The sequence below is a fragment of the Delphinus delphis genome, chromosome 13 (assembly GCF_949987515.2).
Source record: "Delphinus delphis chromosome 13, mDelDel1.2, whole genome shotgun sequence".
Taxonomy (NCBI): domain Eukaryota; kingdom Metazoa; phylum Chordata; class Mammalia; order Artiodactyla; family Delphinidae; genus Delphinus; species Delphinus delphis.
The window spans coordinates 37,615,022-37,633,313 of NC_082695.1; the positions used below are offsets into that span (position 1 = coordinate 37,615,022).

Here is an 18,292-nt window from a genome sequence, read left to right on the forward strand (position 1 = left end):
CGACCAGAGAAAGCCTGCACCAGCAACAAAGACCCAACACAGCCAAAAATTAATTAATTTTTTTTTAAAAAAGAACGGGGTAGGGGGAAAGGAGAGTGGATTTGGCTACAAAGGGACAGCATGAGGGATCGTTGTGGTAGAGGAAATGTACTGCATCTAGACTACATCAAAGTCAGTATCCTGGTTGTGATATTGTATTACAGCTTTGCAAGATGTTACCACTAGGAGAAACTGGGTAAAAGGTACTCTATTATTTCTTATAACTTCATGTGATTCTACAATTATCTCAAAATAAAGTTTAATTTTTTTAAAATTGCTTTTAACACACACACACAGTAACCTGCAGAAGAATTTAATTTTAAAATTTGCTATATAATATCACACTGGAAATATTCCTATTTACCAGGAAATATCTTTTTCCTTTTGAAGAAAATCCAACATATAATTCAGCTGTCCCTTCTCTGAATTTAAAATATACAATTTATTAAATATATAAAGTTGCTAAGGTTATAATTTTAACAGTTATAGGTGCTTGTTAAAAGATATGACTTAAGTTGTCACAGTGGGCATAATGAAGCAATATTCGATAACACTAACTCCATTTTAAAAAATGGAGATGCCTTACAAGGAAAATAATAAAATACTCTGAATTTTACAAGGCAAGATTTTACGTGAAGTGCTTTGAGGAAATAAATATTGATATAAAAGGAATATAAGCTGAAGATTTTTATGGGAAAAGAAAATATTAAGTTTATTCTACCATGAAGGACCCATTTAGCATAGCTAGAGTTCTTTTTCTTATGCTAAAACACACCTAAAACTTTAAGGGCTTGCACCAATATCTGCAAGATTTGTATATATGCTAAACACAGGTTCATCCATTTTTACTAACAGGTTAACAATATAAAATGAATACTGGACACGGATTAAAGATAAACATATTAAGATTAGAAAATGACCAATAAGAACCTACTGTCTTTGGCTGATGATTTACTTTTTTATCTTCCAGATCCTTGAATTTTGATCGAAAAGAAATCATTTTCTCTTGAAGTTCTGGTGTACACAGTTCGTACACATCCAACATAAGAGGAAATTTAACATCCTATATACAAACCAAAAGAAAAAGGGTAAACAGACTTATAAAGGTAGTTATTTAAAATATTTATCACACTTTTTTAAGTACTGCTTTCATATTCAAATAAAGTTGAAAATAAGAACTGTAAAAATCACGTGGAAATCTAAGCATTTGAAAATATGTTTATTTTCAATCTTGTCCTAACTTTTTTTTTTTTTTTTTTTGCGGTACGCAGGCCTCTCACTGTTGTGGCCTCTCCCGTTGCGGAGCACAGGCTCCGGACGCGCAGGCTCAGCAGCCATGGCTCACGGGCCTAGCCGCTCTGTGGTATGCGGGATCCTCCCGGACCAGGGCACGAACCCGTGTCCCCTGCACCAGCAGGCGGACTCTCAACCAGTGCGCTACCAGGGAAGCCCGTGGTCCTAACTTTAAGATAAAAAATTTTTTAACTTTTCCATTAAACATTTTAACCCATGAAACTGGCCGCAGAGGAGTTACCAAAAATTTAAACAACAGGGACTTCCCTGGTGGCCCAGTGGTTAAGAATCCACCTCCCAATACAGGGGACACGGTTCAATCCCTGGTCAGGGAACTAAGATCCCATATACCAAGGAGCAACTAAGCCTGCGTGCTCTAGAGCCCACGCACAACTAGATAGCCCATGTGCCGCAACTACTGAGCCCGTGTGCTCTGGAGCCCCACACACCACAACTAGAGAGCCCACATGCTGCAATTACTGAGTCTGTGCACTCTGCAGCCCGTGCGCCACAACTAGAGAGCCTGAGTGCTGCAACTACTGAGCCCACATGCTCTAGGGCCCATGTGCCACTAGAGAGAAGCCCGCATGCTGCAAAGAGCCCATGCGCCACAACAAAAGATCCCGCATGCTGCAATGAAGATCCCGTGTGCTGCAACTAAGACCCAATGCAGCCAAATAAGTTTTTTTTTTAATTTAAACAATTAAAGAAGCATTTCAGAAATACTAGACTAGCAGATATTTCAACTACATTTAACCTGTTCCTATGACCCTAAGTATATCTGAAAATGTATTATAAATTTCAGCTCAAGAGGCTAAAATTACATATACCTCTCCCAAGGATCAGACGCTATGGATGCACAGCAGAGCTACAGTTCAACAAAACAGATAAATCATAAGGTTAGCTCTGACGTCAAACGATTACAATTTAAGTATTCCTTGGGCACCAGTAATTTAACACTCTCCTTTCACCTGGAAGAAAGGAACCGCCTAGAATAGAGTGTGTTATATTGCCCCTTACCCCACTCCCGTCCCCAAACCTACTGGACCAGTATCTCTGGAACTGAGGATCTGGTCTAGGGCAATATTTCTGGGGAATGGATGGCATCCATCAGAATTACCTGGGAATCTTTTGAAAAATGTAAGACCTACTAAGGCCCCACTTAATCAGATGCTTGGTGGCAGTTGAGGGGCAGGCGTGTGTATGATTTAAAATAAAAAGGACAATAGATAATTCCAATATATATTCTTGATTAAGAACCACTTGTCTAATGTTAATAACTTCCCTATTTATAGTATTTTAAAGTGAGTTTACCCCTAAAAGAATAAAAAAACCTATTGTAAGTTATGAATTACCTTCAAAGAATTACAATAATTCATTATAGTAAAGTTCATTACTAACCTTAAGAACTTTGGCATTCACAGATTCCTTCTCTTTATAAAAAAATCGAACCATCTGAATAGTCAAGTAAGCAGGCAACCGGCTGATCTTGGACTGAGGAGAAAAAGTGGAAAGAAATTCTGTAACATACAAATACCATGCAAATTTTTAATTCCTCAGTTTGGTAAGAACAAAGACTGGGTAACATTAAATAGCTGGAAACCCTTCTAGTAAATGGAACTGGATTCCAAAACTTACAGATTTGATGTACAAAGCATTTCTTTGCAATGTTGGAGACTGTTTGGTGATTTCTTCCTGAAGTCGCTAAAAAAGAACATAACAGAAGTCCAAACATTAAAGAATTTTCTTCTGCAATACAGTTATATCTTTAATTCTTTTAAAAATTATCAGCACTACTAATTAATAGACAACACACAGGACGTCAACGGATTTATACCCCTGAGAAATAATTTGAATGAAGACAATGTGGGAAGGCTTTTAGATATGGTTCAGTTCTTAAAAGGCATCAATTTTTACTGGCATGAACTCCTCAGAATGTAAATAATATTTGAAGTCTTTTAATTATGACCCAAATGCTCAGATTCTGAGAGTTTATACTGTATTTTATACAACCTAAGGAAGCCTTTCATGGTATTCCTCTACTTATGGATCAACAGAATATTCATATTAGAAGAAAATTAAGAGAATGCAGATAACCCTGTTCTTTACGCTTTATTTAGCAAAGCCTTCCAGAACAAATCAGTTATTGCTAAATCTGAGAAAAGTCGTAACACAGAAAACCTCTGTTAATCTAATAAATGTGGGAAAGCCTTTAGCCATTATATCTTATAACCATCATGTCTGCCATTCCACTCCTTACAGCCTGTGTGACACTGAGCAAGACAGTTATCCCTCTGGGCATCATCTGTAAATGGTGCATGGTCTGTAAATGGTGCTAACAGCATTTAACGTGACAGTGCTATTGTTAGAATTACATGAGTTTGTACATGGAGAAAACTTGGAGAACTATTTGGTATATATTCTATGTTCAACAAGCATGTTATACTTGTATAAAAATTGTTTCAGGTTTGATATTTTTAAATTACTAATTACAAAAGAAAGCACCATGGAGTAGCTTTTTAACATTTAACCAAGTTTATCTGACAACAAAGAGGTAAAGAAATGTGGAGCAAAATTACTCAAAAATAAAACGAATGATGATAAGAAATCTAAAAAATTACCAAGACAACAAATACAACATCGCATTAATACATGTTGTTAAAGAAAGAATACATGGTACAATGTTACTCATCAGGTAAGCTACATATCATTATCATCAATTCATGATCATCTAGAAGTTCCAGGTATACTTAGTTTTCCTGGAATTTTATAAAGTTACGAAGAATACACCCTGGAGAGTCCCTGCCAAAACATTCTATACCACACTCTCCAATTAACATTTACAGCACGTTTTGATGCCCCAAAACTTGCATCATAATTTTTTATAGGACTTAGGGCGGTAAGCTAGTATCTGTATGCTTTTATTTTTACTTTTTTTTTAACATCTTTATTGCAGTATACAATGGTGTGTTAGTTTCTGCTTATAATAAAGTGAATCAGCTATACATATACATATATCTCCATATCTCCTCCCTCTTGCATCTCCCTCCCATCCTCCCTATGCCACCCCTCTAGGTGGTCACAAAGCACCGAGCTTAACTCCCTGTGCCGTGTGACTGCTTCCCACTAGCTATATATTTTACATTTGGTAGTGTATATGTCCATGCCACTCTCTCACTTCTTCCCAGCTTACCCTTCCCCTTCACCTTGTCCTCAAGTCCATTCTCTACGTCTGCATCTTCATTCCTGTCCTGCCCCTAGGTTCTTCAGAACCATTTTTTTTTCCCTTAGATTCCATATATATGTGTTAGCATATGGTATTTGTTTTTCTCTTTCTGACTCACTTCACTCTGTATGACAGATTCTAGGTCCATCCACCTCACTACAAATAACTCAATTTCGTTTCTTTTTATGTCTGAGTAATATTCCATTGTATATATGTGCCACATCTTCTTTATCCAGTCATCTGTCGATGGACACTTAGGTTGCTTCCATGTCCTGGCTATTGTAAATAGAGCTGCAATGAACATTGTGGTACATGACCCTTTTTGAATTATGGTTTTCTCAGGGTATATGCCCAGTAGTGAGACTGCTGGGTGGTATGGTAACTCTGTTTTTAGTTTTTTAAGGAACCTCCATATGGTTCTCCATAGTGGCTGTATCAATTTACATTCCCACCAACAGTGCAAGAGGGCTCCCTTTTCTCCACACCCTCTCCAGCATTTATTGTTTGTACGTTTTTTGATGATGGGCATTCTGACTTATAATGAGGTGATACCTCATTGTAGTTGTGATTTACATTTCTCTAATGATTAGTGATGTTGAGCATCCTTTCATGTGTTTGTTGGCAGTCTGTATATCTTCTTTGGAGAAATGTTTATTTAGGTCTTCTGCCCATTTTTGGATTGGGTTGTTTGTTTTTTTGTTATTGAGCTGCATGAGCTACTTGTCAATTTTGGAGATTAATCCTTTGTCAGTTGCTTCATTTGCACATATTTTCTCCCATTCTGAGGGTTGTCTTTTCATCTTGTTTATGTTTCCTTTTGCTGTGCAAAAGCTTTTAAGTTTCATTAGTTCCCATTTGTTTTTGTTTTTATTCCCATTTCTCTAGGAGGTGGGTCAAAAAGGATCTTGCTGTGATTTATGTCAAAGAGTGTTCTGCCTATATTTTCCTCTAAGAGTTTTATAGTGTCTAGCCTTACATTTAGGTTTTTAATCCATTTTGAGTTTATTGTTGTGTATGGTGTTAGGGAGTGTTCTAATTTCATTCTTTTACATGTAGCTGTCCAGTTTTCCCAGCACCACTTATTGAAGAGGCTGTCTTTTCTCCATTGTATATTCTTGTCTCTTATCAAAGATAAGGTGACCATATGTGTGTGGGTTTATCTCTGGGCTTTCTATCCTGTTCCATTGATCTATCTTTCTGTTTTTGTGCCAGTACCAAACTGTCTTGATTACTGTAGCTTTGTAGTATAGTCTGAAGTCCAGGAGCCTGATTCCTCCAGCTCCCTTTTTCTTTCTCAAGATTGCTTTGGCTATTTGGCGTCTTTTGTGTTTCCATACAAATTGTGAAACTTTTTGTTCTAGTTCTGTGAAAAATGCCATTGGCACTTTGATAGGGATTGCACTGAATCTGTAGATTGCTTTGGGTAGTACAGTCATTTGCACAATGTTGATTCTTCCAATCCAAGAACATGGTATATCTCTCCATCTGTTAGTATCATCTTTAATTTCTTTCATCAGTGTCTTATAGTTTTCTGTGTACAGGTCTTTTGTCTCCTTAGGTAGGTTTATTCCTAGGTATTTTATTCTTTTTGTTGCAATGATAAATGGGAGTGTTCCCTTAATTTCTCTTTCAGATTTTTCATCATGTGTATAGGAATGCAAGAGATTTCTGTGCACTAATCTTGTATCCTACTACTTTTACCAAATTCATTGATTAGTTCTAGCAGTTTTCTGGTAGCATCTTTAGGATTATCTATGTATAGTATCATGTCTTCTGCAAATAGTGGCAGCTTTACTTCTTCTTTTCCGATTTGGATTCCTCTTATTTCTTTTTCTTCTCTGATTGCTGTGGCTAAAACTCCCAAAACTATGTTGAATAACAGTGGTGAGAGTGGACAACCTTGTCTTGTTCCTGATCTTAGAGGAAATGGTTTCAGTTTTTCACCATTGAGAACGATGTTGGCTGTGGGTTTGTCATGTATGTTCTTTATTATGTTGAGGTAAGTTCCCTCTATGCCTACTTTCTGAAGGGTTTATATCATAAATGGGTACTGAATTTTGGGGAAAGCTTTTTCTGCATCTAGAGAGATGATCATATGGTTTTTCTCCTTCAATTTGTTAATATGGTTTATCACATTGATTTGCATATATTTACGTATGCTTTTCAAGTGAACTTCTCTTAAAAGCCATTATGCCTCACCACACCTCTTCCCTCAGTTATCACAGGGCAAAGAATAGCACTATTTATCTATCTGTTTCTTATAGAAACATTTACCAATACTTCCCCTAACCAATCTTACCCCAAACTGTAAATGAGAGCTCCCTGACAACAAATAATCTTGTTTTCAATGTAATCCCTGCCCCAATTCACTGCCCATCATTCAAGAGATGTACATATTCCCCCAAACCATATCAAATAAATGTTAGGCAAGCAAAATTGTTCTTTTTTATCAATCTGCTCATTAGGGTGGATTCTTTAGTATGGCACTGGGGAAACAGTACTAACTGAATAATAAGACAAGCAAGTTTTATTTCTGGCTCTGCCACAAACCAATTAAGTCACTTAAATTCTAGGGCCTCAACTTTAATACTAGTGCAATGGCAGAATGACTACATGCCCGTATTTGCTCAGTACAACCCCAGTTTTTACCTCACAATTATTAATATATCCTCATTATAATACCCTCAGAGGCCTCCTTCGAGCCTCTGGCCACAACATTTTTGTCAACCAATCAATACACAACCTTGTTTTATGTGTGTTTCTGCTATTTAATGACACCTTAACATACACTGAACTCACAGTCAAGTAAACTATAACTCATCCCTGAATGAAGCTTATCTAACAAAGGTTATTTTCTCCTTAAGGCACATCACAGCCTTCTTGCACTTAGAACACCAGACAGCACTTCAGCATTATGCCTGAAGGCCATTATAAACAGCAAGATCACCAACAAAAAGCACAAAAATGCAAGAAATGTGGCATTAAAATTACTGCAAAAAGGGTACTTGTTTATAGTATGAGCACTGAAACAAGAAGGCAGAGCGGGCTTCCCTGGTGGCGCAGTGGTTGAGAGTCCGCCTGCCGATGCAGGGGACACAGGTTCGTGTCCCGGTCCGGGAAGATCTCACATGCCGCGGAGTGGCTGGGCCCGTGAGCCATGGCCGCTGAGCCTGCGCGTCCAGAGCCTGTGCTCCGCAATGGGAGATGCCACAACAGTGAGAGGCCCGTGTAGCGCAAAAAAACAAAAGGCAGAGCATCACCTTTGGGGACCTCAGGTGAAACAGTGTGAGTCAGGCAACTCAAAATTTTTGTCACCCTGTGCATATCTACAAATGACCATGAAAGCACCATGAGTACTGATGTTGGGGTTACAAATACATTTTAGCAAGTAGGTGTATTTGCAAATACAGAATCTACGAACAATGGGGAGGAACTGCAATTGTCCTTACCAACTTAAGTCCTGTAAAAAGATACTTGACTTCTTGATTGATAAAACAGCTAAGCTGAAGCTGACTTTCCTTTCCTTTACTGACTTCTTCTTCTTCAGATTCTGTACATTTCATGCTTTGAAAAATAAGATAAGGAATTTTCCAATAGGCATTCAATTTGTTATATAATCTTGAATAAGTTATCCTAATGCTATTAAAATTAATAGCATCATTCACTGGTATTTAAAACATTTCCAGTCTTCCAATAGAGATTCATTTTAATATACTTAAAAATGCTCATTCACTTACCAACAGTACGGATTAATGAATGTGTGTAAAAGGATAAACTCTCAACAAATTTAAGTTGGTATTTATAGTCTTAAAATGGTCTTAATAACCCAACGATAGATAAATCTTTTTCTAAGTTTCCACCCATGATGTAGAAAATAGTATTCTCCTAAATTCATGTTTTATTAATTATATCAATCTCATGTATATAATTTAGCTGATTTATCCCATTTCATAATTAAAAATTAATTCTCTATGAGGTGAATTAATGAGGTATTCTGCTAAAGGTGTTCTTAGGAAAAAATATGAATGTCCTTAAAGAGTACATTTATCTAAACTTCAAGAGCACTCCAAAGGGTGTATTTTTCCAAATTCCTAATTTCCATATTTTTTAAGCATAAAAACCTCTGAAGAATTTTCCTTCATATCCCACCCACCACTCCAGCAGGCAACAACGCTATTTATACCAATTCACTTCTAAGTTACGATTACAGTCATACTAATCTTGGCTCATAAGGATACGTAGTTTCAAATTCAACTCCGAAGAACTGATCAATTAAACTTTTCTTTTTAGAAGGTGTCACTGCTGGTACAGATGAAGAATCTGTCTGCAAAAGTTAAGATGAAATAAAAATTCCAACTTTACTTCATATGGATATTAATGTACATTGGCTCCCACACAATCCAGTTTAGTAACACACATTTAGACTTTTTAAAATGTAATCCCTTTCTGTAAAATTCTTCTACTGATCAAAAAATATTACCAAAAAATTACAGATGCTCAATAATCTCAATTGATTAAATTTAGCAAATAATTCATTGAATTCAAGCATCAAATGCAAGCTGTCAAGTTCCAACTACAGATTCAGCATCTAAAGTATTCAAGTACATGTCTACCTATTAAGATGAACTGACTTTAGGGTGGGGGTGGGATAGAGAATCAAAGTCTATATTCACAAATGTATTTCAATTACCTCTTTAACAGTATCATCCTCTATAGCTTCCAATTTCTGTTGCAATACTCGCATCATTTGTATCCAACATTCATTAGCATCCTGTAATTTAAAAAGTGACACAGTAAGTAATCCTGGCTATTACAGTGTTTGATCTATAAAATGCTTCCAAAGTAATTACTGTTTCCTTAGAGAAGGGGAAGGAAGTTTTTTTCTTAAAAAATATTAAGCCAAATTAAATATTATATGATCTTCAAAACAATGAAGAATTCCAGAACAGTTTATTCATTCATTCAAGAGATGTTTCGTGAATTCATCATTATGCTAAACACTATTCTAGACACTAGGAATACACAACAGTCAACAAAACAGAAAAAGTTCTAATGGGGAACATAAACAAAATATAACAAATTCAAGTGAAGAGAGGGTTATGAAGGAAAAAAAAGCAATATGGGAGCAGAAAGTGATTAGGGGATTGTCAACAAACACATGAAGGATACTCAACATCACTAATCATTGGAGAAATGAAAATCAAAACTACAATGAGGGGCTTCCATGGTGGCGCAGTGGTTGCGAGTCCACCTGCCGATGCAGGGGACACAGGTTCGTGCCCCAGTCCGGGAAGATCCCACATGCCGCAGAGCGGCTGGGCCCGTGAGCCATGGTCACTGAGCCTGCACGTCTGGAGCATGTGCTCCATAACGGGAGAGGCCACAACAGTGAGAGGCCTGCGTACCGCAAAAAAAAAAAAAAAAAAAAAAAACTACAATGAGGTATCACCTCACACTGGTCAGAATGGCCATCGTCGAAAAATCTACAAACAATAAATGCTGGAGAGAGTGTGGAGAAAACGGAAACCTCTTGCACTGTTGGTGGGAATGTAAATTGATACAGCCACTATGGAGAACAGTATGGAGGTTCCTTAAAAAACTACAAATAGAACTACCATACGACCCAGCAATCTCACTACTGGGCATATACCCTGAGAAAACCATAATTCAAAAAGAGACATGTACCACAGTGTTCACTGCAGCTCTATTTACAATAGCCAGGACATGGAAGCAACCTAAGTGTCCATCGACAGATGAATGGATAAAGAAGATGTGGCACATATATACAATGGAATATTACTCAGCCATAAAAAGAAACGAAATTGAGTTATTTGTAGTGAGGTGGATGGACCTAGAATCTGTCATACAGAGTGAAGTAAGTCAGAAAGAGAAAAACAAATACCATATGCTAACACATATACATGGAATCTTAAAAAAAAAAAAAAAGGTTCTGAAGAACCTAGGGGCAGGACATGAACAAAGATGCAGATGTAGAGAATGGACTTGAGGACAAGGGGAGGGGGATGGGTAAGCTGGGACGAAGTCAGACAGTGGCATGGACATATATACACTACTAAATGTAAAACAGATAGCTAGTGGGAAGCAACTGCATAGCACAGGGAGATCAGCTTGGTGCTTTGTTTCCACCTAGAGGGGTGGGATAGGGAGGATGGGAGGGAGATGCAAGAGGGAGGAGATATGGGAATATATGTATATGTATAGCTGATTCACGTTGTTATAAAGCAGAAACTAACACACCATTGTAAAGCAATTATACTCCAATAAAGATGTTAAAAAAAAAAAAAGAAAGTGATTAGGGGAAGGGAAGTGTGCTGTTTCAATAGGACTGTCAAGGAAAGCCTCTGATGCCTTGACATTTGAGCCATGACACCTGAATGAGGTGAGGAAGCAAGCCATGCACCTGGGAGCCAAAGGAACAAGAGCAAAGGCCCTACCGAAAGAGGATACTTGGGGGGTTTTTTAAAAATAGCAAGGAAGTCAGTGTATCTGGAGAGAATTGAGCAAGGGGAAGAGTAGCACATGATAAGCTCAGAGAGGTAGCGAGGAGCTAGACTGTTTAGGACTGAGACAGAAAGTCACTAGGAGGTACTGAACAAGGAAACCAGCATAATCTTATTTACATTTTTAAAAGGACTCTGGGGCTGTATAGAGAAACACCACAAAAGGCAGAAGCAAGATGATCAGTTAACAGACTACTGCACCTCTCCAGGCAAGAGATAATGGTGGTGTGAACTACAGAGGACTGATTATTTGTATTTCCAAATATAATCCAGTAAGTGTAGGACGCCTAAATTTTACATTTACAAAATAAAAACCACAGAACCTTGCCCTGATTACCTGTTGAAGATATTGTCCTTGTTCGCCCTTCTCTGCAAACTGTGGAAAAGCCATGTGCAAAAACTGCAGTAGAATAATAGGTGGAATACTAGAAGAAGTTTTATCCATGGAATCAAACAAATCTCTAAGGGCTTAAAAACAAAGCAAATACTTCCTTAGTAAAATAGTGACATATTTAATACATGCTACTGTAAATTAATTCTCAATTAATACCAAGAAATGCCTATTATTTTTAAGTATATGTATTCCTTTTGCAATTGTTGGATCCCTAATAAGAAAATAATTTGTTTTTAAATCTTAACTCACCAGAAGACTTTACAATACAATCACTAGATATAAACAATGTCTCTCTCTCTCCTTGACAGCCTTTGTCTTCCCTAATAAAGCAAGGTATATTCATTTAATACAGACAACACATAACTTCTGTCTAGGAATCACAGAGGCATGATGTTACAGTTCCGCCATTATCAGGACGTCAGGTAACCACTCCCAGCCCTCCTCCCTTTAAGCCCACACTTGGTTCCCGTGTACTGAACTCCTGAGTATTGAAATCTGGAGTATGTTTAAATGAAGTATGTTATCCTCTCTCAACATGACCATAAATCCCATGATGGTCATAAACTCAACCCTGCTCTTGAGTTCAGAATACTTTTTTCTCTGTTGACTCCCTAGCTATCACACCTTGCCCTTACTTCATGTATAGCAAAACTCTAATCTAGCTTATCTTGCCTTGTTTTGTTAACTAAAATGTGAAATGTTATCATTAGTATACAGACTATTTAGCATAGCAAATACTAAAATATAACATCTCAGCACAAAGTAAGTACTCAATGAAATGTTCCTGAATAAAACTACTAAACACAATGTTTAAAAAATATTTTAGGAGGTAGAGCTGAAATTATGCATCCCTACTAAGCTAATAATTTTTAAAATAAAAAAAGCCTAAATTGTAATAACACTTTAAAGGATACACTTCTCAAAAAAAAAAAAAAAAAGAAAAACAAGAAAAAAACCCAGATGATTTAATATATACCATGAACAGAGCATCTCAAATACTTCATTAGTTTGAAAGAAAAAGGTCAAAAGACACACTATACATTAAGAGACTAATGAGACATAACAACATAACTAAGTGCAATGTGTGATCCTAAATTGGCTCCTGAAGCAAAAAAGAAAAACAACTTTATAATGGGCAGTACAGGGTTAATTGGCAAAATTTAATCAAGTCAGTATTACGAGTTAACATCAGTGTTAAACTCCCAGACTTTGAAAAATAACCATCTTGTGGCCATGAATGTCCTTATTCTCAGGAAATACATACTGAGGTATTCAGGAACAAAAAACAGGATGTCTGCAACTTATTCTCAAATGGTTCAGAAAAAAAGAACATGCATTACACAGAATGATGAACCAGATGTGACAAAAAGTTAGTAACTGGTGAATTCTTGCAACTTTTCTGTGAATTGAAATTTATTTCAAAATAAAAACTTAAAAAATCAAGAAGCAAAAAGTAAAGAACGGTATTTTTCATCCCATAAATACTGCAAACCTCCTGTAAGACTCTGGAGAAGCTGTTGAAATTCTGAGCAACTCTTAGATACGTAAGTTACAAGATGAACTAGATATATGATCACATTTTCCCAGTAAAAACTTCATTTCAGGGGGCTTCCCTGGTGGCGCAGTGGTTGAGAATCTGCCTGCTAATGCAGGGGACATGGGTTCGAGCCCTGGTCTGGGAGGATCCCACATGCCGCAGGGCAACTAGGTCCGTGAGCCACAACTACTGAGCCTGCGTGTCGGGAGCCTGTGCTCCGCAACAAGAGAGGCTGCGAGAGTGAGAGGCCCGCGCACCGCGATGAAGAGTGGCCCCCACTTGCCACAACTAGAGAAAGCCCTCGCACAGAAATGAAGACCCAACACAGCAAAATTAAATAAATAAATTAATAAACTCCTACCCCCAACATCTTCAAAAAAGAAAACAAAACATTTCAACAAATGAATCTACTTTCAGGGAAAAAGGTTAGAGGAAAATCTCACTAATTCCAAATGATGCAAAGAAACCTACTGTTTATAGTATTACAAATTAATGATTGACCACAATGAGATACCATTTCACACCCCTAGAATGGCGATAATCAAAGACATTCAATACCTAGTGTCAGTGAGGATACAAAGAAATCAGAATCTTCATACATGCTGGGAGGAATATAAGATGATGCAGCTGCTTTGGAAAACAGTCTGGCAGTTCCTCACATAGTTACCATGTGACCCAACAATTCCTCTCCTAGACATATACCCAAGAGAAATGAAAACATATGTCCACACAGACTTGTACACAAATGTTTAGCAATATTTATATTGGTCAAAAAGTGGAAACTACCCAAATGTCTTATCAATGATGAAAGGATAAATGAAATGTGATATATCCAATACAATGGAATCTTACTCAGCAATAAAAAGGAATGAAGTACTGATACATGTTTACGATGTGGCTGAACCTCAAAAACATTCTAAGTGAAAGAAGCCATCAAAACAGACCATGTATTGTACAATTCCATTTATATCAACATTCTAGAATTGGCAAATCCGCAGACTGACAGTAGATTACTGGTTGCACAGGGCTGGTAGTAGTGACAGGAAACAGGGTGACTGCTGTTACAGGATTTATTTTCTAGTGATGAAAATATTCTAAATTTGATTGTGGTGATGACTGCATAACTCTATGAGTAAACTAAAAAACAGTGAATTGTATAATTTAAATGGGTGAATAGTACGGTATGTGAATTATCTCTCAATAAAGACATTACAGGGCTTCCCTGGTGGCGCAGTGGCTGGAGTCTGCCTGCCGATGCAGGGGACACGGGTTCATGCCCCGGTCTGGGAAGATCCCACATGCTGTGGAGCGGCTGGGCCTGTGAGCCATGGCCGCTGAGCCTGCGCGTCCGGAGCCTGTGCTCTGCAGCAGGAGAGGCCACAACAGTGAGAGGCCCACGTACCGCCAAAAAAAAAAAAAAAAAAGTCCCAAGTTGTTTAATGTAAGTGTAAGTACTCTAATTTTAATGAGGTGATGTTTTAAAAATACATTTTGAAAACAGAAAGATACTAAAAAAACTGTGAGTGAAAAATGACGTTTATTGAATACCATACTCCCTCTTGAAAAGTAGTATATTTAAGATACCCACCTGCAGTAATATACTGTGCTGAAGCCATTTCCCCTGAAGCTCTCAAGGCACCTGCATACCTAGGAACATTAAGACAGAATTAAATATTCACTTTATTCTGAAATTCAAATGGGAAGAAATTAGTTCAAAGGACTTATTATGAAACCCTCAACTACAAGTTTCTCTGAGTTGTTCCCACCATTTTTTCTTCTCTTCTGGTCTTGTTCCTTTAAGAATTACATGGGCAAAAAAGGACTGCTAAGAAAAAATGGAAATTAGATGAATGAAGCCTACTTTAAATTCTTTCCTCTTGTCTAACTCATCTATAACATTTTCTAAAAATTGTGTAAACAAAAAAGTACATATAGCTGACTCACTTTGTTATACAGCAGAAACACAACATTATAAAGCAATTATACTCCACTAAAGATGTTAAAAAAAATAAAATTAAAAAGCACATATTTAATATCCATTATTACAAAGAAAATAAAATATAATTTCAGAAATGAAGAAAAAATCATTAGATCAAAAACATTAGATCAGGGCTTCCCTGTTGGCGCAGTGGTTGAGAGTCTGCCTGCCAATGCAGGGGACACGGGTTCGTGCCCCGGTCTGGAAAGATCCTACATGCCGCGGAGCAGCTGGGCCCGTGAGCCACGGCCACTGAGCCTGCGCATCCGGAGCCTGTGCTCCGCAACGGGAGAGGCCACAACAGTGTACCCGTGTACCGCAAAAACAACAAAAACAAAAACACAAACAAACAAAAAAAATTAAATCAAAATCAATAAATCTATATTCAGCACTAACTTCCTACACAACACTAAATAAGTCACTTAAATTTCAAGTCAGTTTTCTCACCTATAAAATGAAGGGTTCCTATTAAATGATTTCTAAATTCACTTTTATGATTCTCAGTTAATTTACAGCAGTACAAAGGACTGGCCACCCTAAAGGAAATACCCAAACCACTGTAGTTACTTATACAATGTTTTACGACAAAGGATCAAAAATTATCATTCAGGTAAAAACACCGGGCAATGGGAAAGATCCCACAAAACTAATATAAGATCAGTGTTTACTTGGGGGAGATGGGCAGTTGACTGGGAAAAGGTACAATAAAACGTCCTGGGATGATGAAAATGTTCTATATATCTGATTGTAAAATGAGTTACAGAGAATTTGCATTTGTCAAAACTGATCACACTGAACACATAAGATGCATACATTTCACTAGACGTAAATTATATTCCAATTTAAAAAAAAGGGGACTTCCGTGGTGGCACAGTGGTTAAGCATCTGCCTGCCAATTCAGGGGACATGGGTTCGATCCCTGGTCCAGGAAGATCCCACATGCCGCAGAGCAACTAAGCCCATGTGCCACAACTACTGAGCCTGTGCGCTGCAACTACTGAGCCTGTGCTCTGCAACAAAACAAGCCACTGCAATAAGAAGCCCACACACTGCGATGAAGAGTAGCGCCCGCTCACCGCTAGAGAAAGCCTGTGGAGCAACGAAGACCCAATGCAGCCAAGAAAGAAAAAAAAAACTCTGTGCTTATGTAAGTGAATGAAAGAGGTCACAGAAAATATTATGTTAAATTATACTCAATGGAATAATTTTCTTTCTTTTTTTCAATTGTTTAGATCTTTTGGAAACTCTTGCAACTAAAAAATTCTTAATTTTTCAATATACAATAATGCATGTTGTCTAAATTATGTATGTTCATTTAAAAAATAAAAATCATATGGGCTTCCCTGGTGGCGCAGTGGTTGAGAGTCCGCCTGCCGATGCAGGGGACACGGGTTTGTGCCCTGGTCCATGAAGATCCCACATGCCGCGGAGCGGCTGGGCCCGTGAGCCATGGCCGCTGAGCCTGCGCGTCCGGAGCCTGTGCTCCACAACGGGAGAGGCCACAACAGTGAGAGGCCCGTGTACCGCCAAAAAAAAAAAGAAATCATAATAGTTTCCCTGTCAGACAGTTTAGCAACTTTTTAAAGGGCACTTCTGAAGTTAAAACAAAGTACTCATAAAGTAGATGCATCCCATCTACTGTATGTAATTACATAACTGCCACTGTTATGAATTTACATCTAGTTACAGGGTAACATGAGTAGGTAACTATTACTACGTTTATGACAAAAGCTGCATTAATGAATTATCAATTTTTTTTTATTATCTGAGAACAGAAAAATCATAGCTAATTTAATACCATCCCCCTAAAACTCTCAATATTATACCAAGAAAACTTGTAAGTCCTAATTAAGATAAAACCATCCAATAAGCCAAACATTCATAATGAACTTCACAAAGAAAAAACTGCTAGAAAAGAGGAGGAATTGACAGGGGTACTAAGAGTTTTAACAGATACAAATACTGAGAGGTTTTTCAGACAAAAGAACCAATAGAGTACCTTTCATAATCTTTGCAAATAAATAAAAATTAAATAATGATATAGAAAATCTGAATGTAATTAATAAACTTAGGGCTTCCCTGGTGGCGCAGTGGTTGAGAGCCCACCTGCCGATGCAGGGGACACAGGTTCGTGCTCCAGTCTGGGAAGATCCCACATGCTGTGGAGCGGCTGGACCTGTGAGCCATGGCCGCTGAGCCTGCGCGCTGAGCCTGTGCTCCGCGGCGGTAAAGGCCACAACAGTGAGAGGCCCGCGTACCGCAAAAAAAACAAAAAGAAACCAAAAAAAACAAATAAACTTAATGCCTATTATACTTTATCACCTACAAAAAGAGGATGTCTTGACTTTTCTATCATCTGTGAAATATTTACAACATTCAGTCACAGATCAGATCAACCCAAACATTCACTGACAGAAAAATGAATAATTATTTGGTAGTATATACATACAATGGTGTACCCTACAGCAGGGGTCCCCAACCCCCGGGACACTAAATGGTACTAGTATGTAGCCTCTTAGGAGCCTAGCCGCACAGCAGGAGGTGAGCAGCAGGCAAGGGAGAGAAGCTTCATCTGTATTTACAGCTGCTCCCCATCGCTCGCGTCACTGCCTGAGCTCCGCTTCCTGTCAGATCATCGGCCTCATTAGATTCTCATAGGAGTGCAAACTCTACTGTGAACTGCGCATGTGAGGGACCTAGGTTGCTTGCTCCTTATGAGAATTTAATGCCTGATGATCTGAGGTGGAGCTGAGGCAGTGATGGGGAGTGGCTACAAATACAGATTATCATTAGCAGAGAGGTTTGACTGCACAGAGACCATAATAAACCAACTGCTTGCAGACTCATATCAAAACCCCATCAGTGAGTGGCAAGTGAAAACCAGCTCAGGGCTCCCACTGATTCTGCATTATGGTGAGTTGTGTAATTATTTCATTATATATTATAATGTAATAATAACAGAAATAAAGTGCACAATAAATGTAATGCTCTGAATCATCCCGAAACCATTCCCCCCCACCCCCACACTGGTCCATGAAAACACTGTCTTCCATGAAACCAGTCCCCGCTGCCAAAATGCTGGGGACCACTGCCCTACAGCATGAACATGAATGAACACACACACAACATGGAAAAGCCAAATATAACGAGCCTGACTCAAATGAACATAATCTGTATGTTTCTGTTCATGAAGAGTTCGAAATAAGCAAAATTACTCAAAATTAGAAGTCAGGTGAGTATAACAACTTTGCAAAGAAGGGTGGGGGCAGTGGATAGGAAGGGATTGGTGAGGGGATTTTTGGAG

At 38.0% G+C, this 18,292-nt stretch overlaps 1 protein-coding gene across 3 annotated transcripts in view; it reads right to left on the minus strand.

The window, feature by feature from the left end:
• Positions 1–18,292, minus strand: part of USP14 (ubiquitin specific peptidase 14) — a 47,220-nt gene that overhangs the window by 6,707 nt on the left and 22,221 nt on the right. For all 3 annotated transcript variants that reach the window (XM_060028764.1, XM_060028762.1, XM_060028765.1), the window contains 8 exons: positions 14,599–14,657; positions 11,417–11,547; positions 9,249–9,329; positions 8,797–8,882; positions 8,008–8,122; positions 2,971–3,036; positions 2,734–2,826; positions 974–1,102 (listed from right to left, as the gene is read on the minus strand). In XM_060028764.1, the coding sequence (XP_059884747.1) occupies positions 974–1,102; positions 2,734–2,826; positions 2,971–3,036; positions 8,008–8,122; positions 8,797–8,882; positions 9,249–9,329; positions 11,417–11,547; positions 14,599–14,657 (760 nt within the window). The remainder of the gene's footprint in view (positions 1–973; positions 1,103–2,733; positions 2,827–2,970; positions 3,037–8,007; positions 8,123–8,796; positions 8,883–9,248; positions 9,330–11,416; positions 11,548–14,598; positions 14,658–18,292) is intronic.